This window comes from Miscanthus floridulus, chromosome 2 (genome assembly GCF_019320115.1).
Source record: "Miscanthus floridulus cultivar M001 chromosome 2, ASM1932011v1, whole genome shotgun sequence".
NCBI lineage: Eukaryota > Viridiplantae > Streptophyta > Magnoliopsida > Poales > Poaceae > Miscanthus > Miscanthus floridulus.
In genome coordinates, this window is record NC_089581.1 from 93,935,724 (window position 1) to 93,951,047 (window position 15,324).

General features: G+C 44.5%; 1 protein-coding gene across 1 annotated transcript; it reads left to right on the forward strand.

The window, feature by feature from the left end:
• Nucleotides 1-4,580: 4,580 nt before the first annotated feature.
• LOC136536790 (secreted RxLR effector protein 161-like) lies at nucleotides 4,581-5,123 on the forward strand. The gene has a single exon (XM_066528970.1). It carries the CDS (start codon nucleotides 4,581-4,583, stop codon nucleotides 5,121-5,123), a length of 543 nt encoding a protein of 180 aa, XP_066385067.1.
• Nucleotides 5,124-15,324: the final 10,201 nt, after the last annotated feature.

Below are 15,324 nucleotides of genomic sequence, written 5' to 3' on the forward strand. Positions count from 1 at the left end.
CATAAGCATCATTCATTCATATATGAGCATTTACATGTGAAACATAAAATTCAAACATGAAACATTGCTTTGAAACATGTGAAACATGCCTTGTTATTCTATGTTTCCAATATGTCTATGCTTATGATCATGTGTCATTAAGTGCAAGTGGTTGATGTTTGGTCACTAAAACACCTTAACTATGCATGCTTAGGATGCAATTTGGAACAATGTTCATGTTGATGACATTGCTTAATTAAGCTCCTAGATCTGTGTTTGACTAGGATTCTCTCTAGAACACTTTTGTTTGACCTATTAAAAAGTCTATCTTAGATTGTTTTCATGGCTATGCACCCTTAAGCAAAGTTGTATCAAATTTTATGAGGAACAAAAGTTGTTTAATGACCTTGAGCTAGAAATTTGCACAACATGCTCAAAAGTGGCCCACAAGTCTGATTTGGGGCTATTTTGGAGTCATTTTGGCTAAGTGTTGGAGCCATTCCAGTTTCCTTTTACTCCTCTTTGGAGCTTTGTCATTTGAAAACCAAGCCGAATCAGTTCAGGCTCTTTTAACCAAACTTGTAGTACTCCCTTAGGCCTACACAATGGAGATATTGGTTGATCATGAAGTGTCACGGTTTAGAAGTTAGGAGGGGGTGAAGATGCTCTATCAGGCACCTGATGGAGGTCTGATGGCCATCTCGGCCTGGCCATCGTGGCCGACCGGGTGCAGGCCGCATGCACCAAGTGGCATCCGTACGTTGATGTTGGGCCCACCAGTTAGACCGAGGGGCAACGAAGCCGCCACGACACACTGTTGCCCCGTTCAATTCATCCGCATCGCCTCGCTGCCTCGCATGAGCCGCAGCGGCCATCGCACCTCCACGCAGTGCCGCCATGGCCGACGACGAGCCCTCTACGGTGCGTCCGTAGTAGGATGAGAGGATCATGATGGTGGGGTCGGTTTAGCCGAAAAGCTCACCATCGGCGAGCTAGCGCCAGTCAAACCTCCTCCCCTGTCTTTGTTCGGCTGATGGGTGGGACCGTTGACCTACGGGGCCCTAGCTGTCAGCGGTATAAGGTCTAGGGTTTTAGTTTAATTAAATCCAGGAATTTCTACAAAATTGTAGAATTCATATCTTGAGTTTTAGGAGTCCAAATTGAGCGGTTCAAATTGAGTTGTGCTCCTGGTGATGTCTAATTTTTATTAAAAATATAAAATATGCCATGTTCTGCAGTAATTTATTTATTGGCTATTTATCTTGTTTATTCCTTAATAAACTTGAGAAATTCATAACTTGAGTTTGGTGCATGTGAGAAATGTGATTCCACTTGGGTTGGTCTTGTATCCATATGTGTTGCCTAGAAAAAATGCTAGAGCTGCAGTGCTCTTACCGGAAATAGGACTTTGAGGTTTATTCTATTTAAACGCTTTTATAATCGTTGCTGGCTTGTTATTTTTGTGTAGGATGTTATACATGTTCAAATGCTATAAAATTTATACAGTAGCCTATATGGGACATGTATAAGCTACTATATTTTTTATAGAATTTACTGTACACTTTTGCTATATGTTTATTTTTTCACCTAATTATCTAAATAAATTAATAAAGGCATGAAAAGAATTTATTTAGGGTTGACCACTATGTTTTCTAGTGTTCTTTCGATGTATGCTTACTATTGGTAATATTGGTAGTGCTCAAAGTATCATTCTTGTATGTAGTGAAATATTATTTTTCCCTAAAATTCACTTATAGTGACTTTTCTGGATAATTTCTAGAGTTAAGCAAATTACATGGTGAAGATGATGTTTTCTAGGAATCTTGTCTATAACAAAGTGGTAGATAACTCACTTATCTAGATTGTGTTAAATTTTCATGGCATCTGGCCAAATGGTTTGTGAGTTATGACTGTTCAAAGTTGGTCTTCAGAACTAGTTATTCTCTGGAATTTCTGGACCAGATTTGAGAAATATGACTGTTTGACCCTATTAACTTGGGAATCATGTAGAGATGATTAAAGATGAATTGTAGCTAACTTCATAAGCTTTCCATATTGTCTTGTTTCATGTCTTTTGGGTCGTCATAACTTCAGTTATGAATTAAACTAGAAGTTGCTGTCTGCAGCCCTGAATCTATTGAATGCAGTGAATGACTTGATTGCTTTATATGAGTTGATGTGATGATTTAGATGCTTAGGCTGATTAAGAGAAATTGTTAGTTGCAGGTTCTAGACCTCTTACTGAAGATGAACAACTTTATCTTAGGTTGTTAAAGCTTGGTGAGTGTGTAGTTCTTGTTTTTAAGAAGATATATGTACCTACTCAGTAAAATAAATATTAATCTTGTATGATCATGTCATTCATGTGTCTATCTATACATGTTGTACATGTCATCATCACCTTCCATCTCTTTTGCATTCATGACTCACATGCTGTGCATATGCGTGCAATAGGTGTTGTAGAGGAAGTCACTCTTCTAGAATTCGAACAAGGACTTCCGGAGGAGCAGCAGCAAGTTCAAGAGCAGGAGGTGCATGCTCCAGAAGGAGTAAACGAAGAAGAACTGCTTGAGTGCCCAGATCACCAACCTTCCTCATTTTTGAAAGGCAAGCTCCGGAGCATTCTAAGTCTCCTATGTTTTAAAATTTTCACTTTGAGTATCTTTATATGTTTGATGCATTAAGTTATAGAAGTTGGATGCAAACACTTGTTGCATATCTATCTCTTCCTTGTCCAGTAAATGTACCATGAATCCTATTTAGGTCCAGGAGCGAATCAATGCTTAGTCATGCTTAGACCGGTAAAAGTCAGGTTATTTCCTGTCACCTACAAGATAGGATGATATCTGATTATGGTTGGTTATATTTGTTATCGTGGAAATAACCATATGTTAATAATGAATGGAGACCGGGCAGGATGTCGATAGAGAAGCAACAAGGCATGAAGGTCTTGGGTGTGGATCTATCCCCGTCTGTGTCGATTAAGGACCGATTCGTTGTACGTCCTCATGTCATGTTGAAGGCATGCCTATCACTTGGTTGGTCGGATAACTCGTTCCAACCATGAAGCCGAGTCACTCAACTCAGGCCGGAAGCCTGGAAGTGAAAGTGCGTACTCTGGTGGTAGTAAGGATGTGCTAGGAGCCATTGGCGTAAGTCTGAGGGCAGATTGACGTCCTAACAGAGTGGACTCCCTGAGAGTGCGGCGCTGCTCAGGCCCGCGAATTTAGTTCCTGAGCTGTACCAAAGGTGACCCAAGGCGACTCCTAGTCAGGTTGCTTAGGTGTGTGTTAGGAATAATTCCCCAGCTGGGAAGGAATCGATTCGAGTCGTCGTCTCTCTCGGATAGTGAGAACTTGACTGAGCAGCGGCAATATAGAAACACCTAATTGAACTTGATGGTTATAATGATGATGATGATGTTACAATGTTACATCGGATATGGTTACTAATGTGTGGATCCTAATCAAGTGCTTGCTTTAGTACAGGTGCTAATCTAGATGACAGGTTTAATATTGATAACTTGCTGTTTAACTCGAAATTTAAATTATGTTCTTGTATCATTAAAGCTTTTATGCAAAATGGTTGTCAATCGAGATCCACCGATAAAGCCTTGCATACTCCTTGGTGTCATTTATTTTTAATTTACGACGGGTAAGCCTAGCTGAGTACATTCTCATACTCAGGGTTTATTCCCTCTTGTTGCAGATGACATGCTTTATAACGGTTACTGCAAGTATTGTCTCCACCCTACTGGTGATGAAGACTATATCATGGGCATGATCTCCTATGTTATCTTATCATGATGCTTTTGCTAGATATGACTATGGAACTGGCTTATATTTGAACTATGTGTGTGTGATGGTTTCAAATGACTTGGCTTCCGCTATTTGTGAACTCGTGTTGTAATAACTATGTGAACTCCGATGTATGCGAGATACTTATGAACAACTTGTGAAATAGATGTAACATGTGGCTTGTTATGTTGAATCATGTACAATCTTGGTTGTATGCGAGTTGGTTTGAAATCCTTCATGGTTTCATCGGACTACTGGGTTTATATGGGTTCAAGTATGACAGTTTGATCACTTTAGTGATTCCTTTTTACTTATGCTCTTATAAATTGGTCGGTTCTATTACATCCATCACCTGGACATAAAATCAGCCTTCCTCAATAGCGAGCTGGCGGAGATGGTCTTCGTCAGGCAGCCTCCGGGTTTCACCATCAAGGGAGCGGAGCACAGGGTGCTCCGACTACGCAAGGCGCTCTACAGGCTGCGGCAGGCCCTACGAGCATGGAACGCCAAGCTTGATGCCATGCTGGACGAGCTTGGGTTCACGTGGTGCACAACCGAGCATGCGCTCTACATGTAGCGACGGAGAAGGAGGAGCTCATCATTGGCATGTTTGTCGATGACTTGATCGTCACCGGCGTGCGTGCAGAGGACATCGATAGCTTCAAGCGCGAGGTGGCGACTCATTTTCGAATGAGCGATCTTGGTGCGCGCTCCTACTACCTCGGCATCGAGGTGAGACAGGGGAACAAGGTGCTCATGCTCGGTCAGAGCGCGTATGCCTCGAAGCTGTTGGAGCGGAGCGGCATGGCTGAGTGCAAGTCGTGCGTGACTCTGATGGAGGAGCGGCTAAACCTGACGAATGCTAGTACCATGGTGAAGGTAGATGCAATACTCTACCGGGGCATCATCGATAGTCTGCGCTACCTAGTCCACACGAGGCCGGACATTGTGTTCGCCATAGGCTACGTCAGCCGCTTCAAGGATGATCCCCGAGAGGATCACTGGACTACAGTGAAGCGGCTAGTGCGCTACGTCAAGGGGATGATGGATCAGGTGATCGTCTTTCTCAAGACCGGTGGAAGTGGGCTGCAACTCACTATGTTCAGCGATGCAGACATGGCGAGGGACATCGAAGGATGGCGGAGCACCTCTGGCGTGCTCGTCTTTCTTGGGACGGCTCTAATCTCATGGCTGTCGCTGAAACAGAAGGTGGTGGAGCTGTCCACGTGCGAGGCAGAGTACGTGGCGGTGGCCATAGCGGCGTACCAAGCTGTGTGGCTGCACCGGCTGCTCGGCGAGCTGACCAGTGTAGAAGCTCACCCAACAACACTGATGGTGGACAACTAGCCCGCCATTGCCCTCGTGAAGAATCCGGTTCTCTACGACCGGAGCAAGCACATCGACGTAAAGTTCTACTTCCTCAGGGACTGTGTCGATGGAGGACAGATCGTCATCGAGTTCGTTGAAACTGGTCGGCAACTCGCGAACGTCCTCACCAAGCCGCTTGGCCGTCTTCGGTTCACGGAGCTGAAGAAGATGATCGGCATGGTAGAGGTTCTAGGGTTAGCAACATGATTAGGTGAAGAATTGTAAAGTAATCTGCTGTTCTCCCTCTATACGCGCGACAGAGGCAGGCGCTGAAAGCGTTCCCCTGCTTTTGCACCGTAACCGCGGCAGGGGCAGGCGCCGAAAGGCTCTCCTGCCGTACTGTAGCCACAGTAGAGGTAGGCGTCAAAGTCGGCCGTGCTGTCACATCTAGTCACTGTAGCAGCATGATAGCCTGGCATGTCTATTTACTAGGATTAGATAGGTAGAGTCCAGTTTGTCACATCGAGAAACAGAGCTTTCGCCCAACATTGGGCTTGTGCTGTGTGTGAGTTGTTCTTAATATCTTCTTCTACCTCTAGCCATAGTGAGTGAGTGTGCTGGTAAGCTTACTGCTTACCTATGCAGGGCAACCGAGGAACTAACACAGCCTACATCAAATGCAACATAAAGGTAAATAGCCAACATAGACATCGACAATATATAAAAGACTGATCAACAAAATAGGACGGCAGCCAGCGCGTATAACTTGGTGCGACATTAATCCTGATCTTCAGAGCGCCCTTGCATAAGGGCATCCTCCGAGAGCTCCTCAGGAGGCTCTCCGCATTTGACACCCCACTCGCGGAGGTTGTCGAGTGGGATCGGGTTGGCAGCTTCTTGTGCATTCTGGGCGGCTGATCCAGGTCAATCACCAATGCCGCCATCTTCCTTCTTTTGGAGGCAGGTTCTTTGATCTTGACAATCTGAAAGCCATCTTTAGCCTGTGGATTCAGACTTGGGCTCCTTCTAACCATAGTGCCAACTAGCGGCGTCTTAGAACCCGGCTTCTTGGAAATGATCACTGGGATGGATATAGGCCTAACAGGAACCCTTCCCTGAGCAACGTCCTTGTCAGCAAACAGAAAAACCCACAGCCTGATAAGAATGCAATCCATGACTGGGGCAACTCAACAGATAGCCTTCTGAACATCTTCCTTCCATTCCTGCACCCTCTGAGTGAATGGCAAAATATCATCCACAACAAGCTTCTAACACACCTTGACAATGAATGATGGAATGATCAGGTGTGCACTTCTGTCAGAGGTCACAACACCCGAGTCAAGAACTTCTTCCACCGACAGATGAATGTCAGGGCCAGTCGCCCTAAGATATTAGCAGTACTGCCTGACTGATTGAATGTAATAGTATCCTATGGCTGATCAGGGTGCTGAGGGACCCAATTCTCCACCACATCCATCTCCATCTGATCATCATCTTCAGCATCTTGGTCCACTTGCATACCATTGTTCTGATGAGCAAAACCATTACCAACGGGGTTGATCTCCAATTTGATGTCCTGCATCTGTTGCACATTAATCCCCAGGTCACCAAGCGCCTGTTTAGAGGCGTCCGACGCTTGCAGTTCCCGAGGGGATGTGAACGTATCCCCAGTCAACAACGACTCTTGATCACTAATGGCCCCCCGGACCAATGGATATTTGGGTTTCCAGCATAGCTTAGGAGAGGATTCAGTTTAGCCCAGCATAGGAGATTTGGGCCTCCAGCAAAGACGCCTTCTCGGCTTAAATAAGCAATGTTTGGCGCGATGGCCGTAGTTATAGCATTTTAAGCAGCGTAGCGATAGTCTCGGGACAGATGACCCCGTCGTAAACAATTAAAGCACTGCGCAGAATTAAAACGAGATATCCCCCAATCTTCAGCTTTATTAAAGTGCTCATAATTATCAGCAGCGGGTACCGAGCCAGAAATCAAATTAGCCGAAAGAATATCCTTTTTCAAGGCAGACTTAATGAACGAGCTATCCAAGGGCGGCCGCCTAGCAGTCTTCTGAACTGGCCTGTCCTCTGAAACGAACTCCAACTGAACTAAGTTGAACTGAGCAGAGTTGTGCAGAGCCCTACCATTCTCAGGGGGAAGAACAGTGAAGGGCTCGAAGGAAGAATCATAGATATCAACCGAGGTTTTGAACTCCCCAAAAGAAATCAACTGAACTCTGGGAGTAGGAGGAGCAAATTTTTTGACCGGAGAAGCAGGAACAAGCTTAGGCGCAAAACGAACTTTCTTAGCCGAAGCATTAGCAGACTGAGACTTGGCATTGCGTTTCAGACATTTAGAAAGAACTAACGTCCATTTTTTAGCCTCCTCTTCTTCCCACAATCTCTTCTCACGTTCCCAGTGCGGAACACCATTGTTCCACAGATGAAAATAAACATCAAAAGTTTCAGCAATGAATCGTCTCAAAGAATAAACATGAAAACCCACAGCCTTGTAGGACACTGAGAATCAGAAATGATTGTGACTAAGTTCCACCACGTGAAACTTTGATGCAAGCCCTCCCAGACAGGATTGGAGCGCCAGAGGGACACGGTCTTCCGTAAGCCGAAAGAGAAAATGACGAAAAGTAGCCAGCAAGAAAAACGACCTCTAGGGCTAGGAGAATCGTGGTGTACCTGGACGCCAAAGCGACGATGAACTTCACGCTTGAACTCTTCGCCAACAGTGAAATCCATACAAGCCACCAATCCAGATGAGGAGCTTATGGCCTGTGACAGAACCGACTAATTTATAAGAGCACAAGAACAATAGCAACCATTGAAGCGATCGCACTGTTATACTTAAGCCCATATAAATCCGGTAGTCCGTCGAGTATCACGCAGGATCCCGAATAAGCTAATACACAACAAGGATCATACATGATTCAACATACAAGTCACATGTTACATAAGTTCACAAGTAGTTCAACATACATCGGAGTACGAAAAGAGTTATTACAATACCATGTTCGATAACAATAGTAGGGGAAGCAAAGATAGTTTTTAAACTAACATCTCACACCATTGTTCAAATACTTGACAGTTTATGATCACATCCCACAAAAGCATCATAGATTAGATACATAGAAGCGCCTTGCCCAAGGCCTACTCCTCGTCCATGACATGACAGAAGCAGTTCTTACAATATCCATGATAGACGGTGTTATCTGCAATAAGTGGGAAATAAACCATGAGTATAAGAAGGTACTCAGCTTACCCATCATAAACCAAAATAAAGTGACTCCAAGGATCATGCAAGGCTTTACAAGTAGAGCTAGCTTGACAACATGTTTGCATAAAAGGCACTAGTTGAGCTACACATTTTATAATTTAGTCATCAAGTTAATTATAGCTATTCATCTCTAGATTAGCAACTACCTGTGCTAAACAAGTGACGTAGAATTAGGTAGCATAACAATAATAACCATAGCTGGTGTAACATTTCCATGTTCGTCATAATCATCACATTCTATAGTCCAATTACTACGATGAAGAAGCTCCGTCAAGTTTCTCACTATCCGAGAGAGACGGTGATTCGAATCGATTGCAACCAGCTGGACAGTTATTTCTAACATAAACCCAGACATACCTACGCCAAGGTAGTCTTAGGTCACCTTTGGTACAACTCAGGTACACATTTCACGGGTCCGGTTAGTGCTGCACCCTCAGGGACACTACCGGATGCCAGGTCGATCAGGACTTTAACCCACCCTTAGCCTCACATCGGCTCCCTACACATCCTTACTACCTCCAGAGTGTACACTTTCATTTAATGGGTACCGGCCTGAGTTGAGCTACTTGACTTTACGGTCGGAACGAGTTATCTGGCTGGCTATGTGAGAGGCATGTGGTTCAAAATGACAAGAGGGCCTCCAACGATACGGTCCTTAATTAGCACAGATAAAATCATATGAGTCAACCTATACATAGACTCCGTCCAGCCTCCAGTTACATTATCCCATGGTTCTTTTTCACGATAGCAAATATAGCCAACCGTGCTCTAGTATTCACCAATATCTCGCAGGTGACAGGAAATCACCTGACTTCTACCGGTCTAAGCATGGCTAAGCATATATTCGATCCTAGACCTACATAGGGTTTAAGGTATATTTTTGGACAAGTTATATGCATCAAGTGTTTCCAATCAACTCATATAACCTAATGCATCAAACATAAAGGACGCAAGTGATATTTATAAAAACATAGGAGACTTAGAATGTTCTGGGGCTTGCCTTTTAGGAAAGAGGTGGGTCTGTGGTCAGGGCACTCTAGTAGTTCTTCTAGAGCCTGCTCCTCATTTGCAGGAGCTACCTGCTGTGGTGCCTCCTGATTCTCCTCCTCTTCGGCCTCGAACTCCAAGAGGGTGATTCTTTTGGGCGATCCTGTATGCATGGGCACGGAATGAGATATCATGGATGCATAGATAATGACATGGATGATATGGTATGATAAAATGCATAATCATAAGTATTTTTAATAGCAAGGAATTAGGGCGATATCAAGATTAACTTTCTTTTACTGAGTAGGTGCATATCTCCTTTCTAGTAATTAAACAAACACCTATTTAAAACATTTTTTGGACTAAAAGATATCAACCACTTGTTTTGACCATAACTAGAGTTTTACACATCCAATTAACCTGATCTAGGACTTTTTGAAAAGCTTATAAAATTGTCTACAACTTTTTTATTGCCAAGTTCCATAGAAAAGATCACTCTCAACACGAGATTGTCACCATAATAGAATCTACACATACAACCATCTAGTTGAATTATAGATTAATATTTAACTAGCTGCCTATAACCAATTAATACCGAGCACAACTACTAACATCAACAGATTATATGTATCACAAGCACTCTAGAAAATATCATGGTTAAACCTAATTAATTTATTTATACCTCTTTATTATTTTTCTTATATAATAGGGTGATTTAAAGGATAATTATTTTTGGTGCACAATAAATTCTGAGAAAATTATAGCGGCTTACACATGACCTCAATAGTCTACTGTACAAAGTTCATGCTATTTGGATAAGCATAGCCACCTCTACAAACATAACAAGTTGCATAGGCTTATTTTAGCAAAAATAGTCTAGCCTAGTGAAAAGTGTCAAACAACAGATTTTATATTTTTCTTACTTTCATCCTAGCATAGGAATATTGTGTAAAAATTTTCATGATCATAAGTTACGTATATTTACCCCTATTAATTTCACCAGAAACTAGCAATTAATCAAGGTTAAGTAGTAAAACCATATTTCAAGTATGCCTACTGTAGTTTTAGTATTTCTTCTTAGCTAGAGCATGTCAACACAAGAGCAACAAAGATGGAATCACATTTTTAGCACTTCTCTAGCTCAAGTTATGCATTTTACAAGATAGAAACTAATTTGAAAGCACTTATCTATCTTGATTTAATTCCCTAGAAAAATACCCCAAATAGTAGGTTTCATATTTTTATCAAATATTAAACTACATGATGAATCCAACAAAATTTGGTTCACCCAGTTTGGGCATTCCTAGCTCTAGTTATGAATTTTTAAAGTTTGCTACAAAATCTAGAAAATAAATAAAGAAAAACAATCAAAAACTCTGACTGATAGCTGGGCCCTGCGGGTCAACGGGCCCACGTGCTAGTGAGACAGAGCAGAGGATGGCGCTAACCAGTCGGAGCTCAGTGATGGCGAGCTCGCCAGTGGTAGCGTCTTCACCATCGTGACCTACTCGACATCCCGCGTCTACTGGTGCCCTTGGTTGGCTTAGTGGCTCGCCAGAGCTACCTCGCAGGTGGCCATGGCGGCTCAGCGGCGGCACATGATGGTGGACTCGCCATCTCTGGTGATGACGTGCCCATGTAAGCACGGCTCTGGCTTCCACGGACTCTAGCAGAGCTCTAGGGCTTGGTCTGAGCTACACCGAAGCGACGATGAGCTCCGGCCACATGGGTGGCGGTAATTCGGCACGAGCGCGACGACGGTGAGGTCACCGTTCCAATGAGATGACTACTAAAGGCAAGTCTCCATCTTTGGGGAAAGTGATAAAGCTCTAGGCAACACGGTAATGGTCACTAGAGGGAGCTAAGGGTGGCCAATTGAGGTCGGCGGTGGCGAGCTCATGCTCGTAGCCATGTCAGACGCACACGACACGGTCACGCGTTCCTGCGTGATGGCAATGGTAGCAGTTAAACCGGCTTTGGCCTTAGCATCTAGACCCTACGGTGACGACGAACCAAATGAGAGGAAGGTAGGAGGAGCAGTGGTGATGGCTGGACACGGGTGAGCTTGACCTCGATGGCGCACCATGGCCATGGTGGAGGCGGCAATAGCCCGATGGCCCTCACCTTGGCTTGATAGGCGACAATGGCGGGTCGAGGAGATAGAGGAGATGGTGGCAAAGCTGTGGGTGAGATGGATTGGTTGGTGGTGTGGCGTGGACGGCGTGCGAGCATGGTGGACGCACACGACGAAGGCAATAGTGGCTTGGCTTGGCTCTGGTGTGCACGAGCGAGAGAGGAGAGCAAGAGAGTGAATGAGCACGTGAGAGTGAGGGCAACCGAGTTCTCACCTTTGTGGCATGGTTGGGTAGGCCGGTGTTGGCATATGGCCACCATGCGACTCACGCGCCCTACGCTGGTCAGCCACGACGTCGCGCGCGGCGCCCGGTTCAGGCCAGGTGAACCTGGCTAAAACCCAATCTTGGAGCCTCTAGATCTCCTAAACCATGGCGAGTTACCAAAAACTCCATTACTAAGAATTGTAGAGCTATAGGAGATCTACAACTTTGCTTTAGAAAGTTTCATCTAATTCGCCATGGTTTTCAAATTGCAATGCTCCCAAGTTAGGTACATGAAAACTAGAAACAAATTAGACAGAAAAATTTCTCAAGTCCCTAAACAACATTTGATTGCTACTTTGGAGCTATTTTTGACTATGTTAGGCACTAAATTAGCTCATGACCCTTGAATAAAGTTTGTTACCCATGTAAAGAACTACAACTTTTATTAAGGGTGCACTGCCATGTAAATAGTCTATTCTATAGTTCAACTCTAGTCAAAGTAGTATCATGAAAAATGAAGTTTTGAGTAAACTAGGACTTAGAAGCAAATTTGGCCCATGTCATGAATGCAAACATTGTTCCATTTTCTATCCTAGATGTGTCTAAGGTATTTTTATGACCTCACAACCATCTCTTGCATTGGTCACACATGATCACAAGCATATACATGCATATAATCAACATCACATGTGATAAAATAAGGTGAATGGAATGAAACTTCATACGCTCATGCTCATGAATGCTTGGATGATGCTTGTGCTCATGAAATGCAAGTGCCAAATGCAATGCTTAACACTAGGGTGTTACATGGCCATTGGTCAGAGATGTGCCAAGAGAGGAGAGGCCTGGCACTAGAGAACCTCATTGGCGACGAGGAAGGAGGAGGCGGCGTGTGGGAGGAGGTGGCATGGAGGGAGGGGAGCACTTGGGGGAGTCAGGGGAGCTCATGGCCGCACCTAGAAAGTCATGACATTTGTGTTATTGTTGAGCCAATTTTCATAAATAAAACTTGTGCAACTATTGTTCCCCGGGTATTTGTTGTTGACGACACTCACAGTATTTCTTGAAGATGTCATTGTTGACCCACAAGAAGTGGATGAGCTCTCTCTCGGTTTTGTCATCCAGCATAGCAGATATGATGACCTGCTTGCTGGTGTTACCTTTGAATAGTGATACTTTCTTGATTTCTTTTGCTGGCTTCGCCCTGGCTTGTTGTTCTAGTTTGATTGGCAAGGGTATCTTGACTTTTGGACTTTCTTTGCTCAGGTTGTGTACATTTTTCTGCCCTAAGGTAGCTGTTTCTTTTGCTATTCTAGCGAGGACTTGGTTGCTGTGTATGGCAATGACGCCTTTGGTGGAGGGCAGCTTCATACAGAGATAGCCTAGATGGAGGACTGCGCTGAAAATGTTTGTGACCCCTTGGCCAAAAATTGCATTGGAGTTTTATAGCATGCCAACCACATCGTATGTTATGTGCTCTATCCTACTGTTTCTTTGGTCACCGAAGGTTACTGGGAGTGTGATTTTGCCTATGGCTTTCACTTGTTTGCCCCCAAATCCGTATAGCGGACGTCTTGCCGACTGGAGAAGATTTCTATCTAATTTCATGTTGTCGAAGGTTGATGCAAATAGGATGTTAGTAGAGCTACCAGTGTTGACCAGGATCCTTGTTACTGCCCAACTAGCCAGATTTGTCTCGATGACCATCACATCAGTGTGAGGGTAGTCTTTTAGTTTGAGATCCATGCTATCAAAGGTTATTGGGATGTGAGACCACTGTGAGTTCTTGTGTTGCCCTTCGGTGGCCAGGTGGTGTACCACCTCATATGCTCTTTGTGCTATCTCTTATTGCCATGATCCTCATTAGATCCTTCGGTGATTGCGAGTATTACACCAAAGGTTGCGATTGGGTTATTGATTGTTGTTCGAATGGGTTGGCTCGCGAGCTCTGGTTTTACTTGTTGTTGTGGCTAGGTTGGTGGTGGCAGGGGTGGCAGTGGTAAGGCTGGGTGCTGGCTTTGTATTTATGGTGGGGTGGGTGGGTGAGTAACCGTGTATGGCTAGTTGTTGGAGTGATTGTTGTAGCTGTATGATGGCTGAGGGTTGTTGTAGGTGTTGCAATGGTGATAAGAGGGATTGTGGCCAACAAAGGTTGGGTATTGCTGAGTGTGTTGTTGCGAGGGGATGCTGTAGTTTACTGGCGTGTATTGGTATAGAGTGGTTGCAGGGGTGGGTTGTCTCCTTGTGTAGTTTATAGGCTTAGGTGGGCGTGAAGCTATGGCTTGTTGTGCCTCTTGATATTATTTTCCCTTCGCAAAACATGTGCATTGCTTCGTGGTGTGGCCTTTTCTCGATCTATAGAAATGGCAGTATAGCTTCACTGGATCTCTTGGGTTGGGTCTGCTTTGGGTATGTTCTTCGCTGTTGTTTTGGCCATTGGCGAGGGTTTGTTGAGATCTTTGACTTGGTTGTTGTCTTTGGTGTTGCGGAGGTGTGGTCTCTAAGGTATTCACATTGATTGGTTCATTGCGGGGGTACTGGTTGTGTTGTGGTGGCCTTAGAGGTGGGCGCATTTGAGGTTTCAGGGCTTTGGTCTTTGAATGGAAGATAGTGTTGCATCTGATGTACTTTTCCATCACCTCGTGTAGCTCTGTAGTGGTTTTAGGTGGCTTTCTTGTGAGCCTTGAGGAGCATGGCCCTGGTCTTACTCCATTGACTACTGCTAGGATCACTACATCATCTGTTATGATTGGTGTCCTCGCTCTGAGCTGGATGAATCTTCGCCAGAAGTCTTGGAGGGGTTGTCTTTTAGCTTGAGTGCCGGTGAATAATGCCATGGGATTGGTTGCCAAAGGGCTGATACCTTTGAAATTGTTGCACAGTATTTCGCAAAGGCTCCCCCTAGGAATCTATTGAGGTTGGCGGGAGGTTGCTTGTACTAGCTTTGAGCAATGTCCCTTGCTATAATCATGAAGGACTTCACCATGGTATACCCATCCTCGCCTACAGCTGCCACTACCACTTCGTAGCTCATTACAAATTGATGAGGGTCTATGCTTCCATCGTACCTTGGTAGGTTCTGTGGTTTGTACTCAAGCGGCCAGTTTTTGGTTTCGAGTATTTGGGTCAATGGGGATTTTGGGTCATATGGCATTGGAGGAGGTTGGTTTCTATGGTGTTGTTGTACGGCTAGGGGAATGTATTCTGGGTAGATCTGGTGAAAACAAGGTGATGGTGGTGGTAGGGTTGGTTTGGATGGAGCAGAGGTGGATTTGGGTGAAGCGAATGTGGTAAGTCGTACTGTTCGGGTAAATAATTTGGGTTAGCTAAGCTAGGTACTCATCCATTTGTCTAGAATTGTTCCCTAGCTTTGTCTACCTTCTGCCTTATCACTTGTAGGCGTGCCTACCTCTGGTGGGCTTCAACTCAATGTATTTTCTCCTAGTGCTCCTCATGCATTTGGTTTAGGGCCTCAAGGCCTCTTGCCTCTGCACCTTCAGTTGTCATCTTTTAGTATGTGGCTGGTTTCTTATGTCCTAGATGGTTTGGGTTTGGGGTTGGCTCTAGCTTCGGTTGCCTCCCATCTTACTCGAGCTATGTTCTCATTGGTTGAGCAATGTGTTGGAGTA

Bases quoted from the DNA above. Each gene is read 5' to 3' on its own strand.
- LOC136536790 (XM_066528970.1), top strand. From the start codon at position 4,581: ATGGCTGAGTGCAAGTCGTGCGTGACTCTGATGGAGGAGCGGCTAAAC.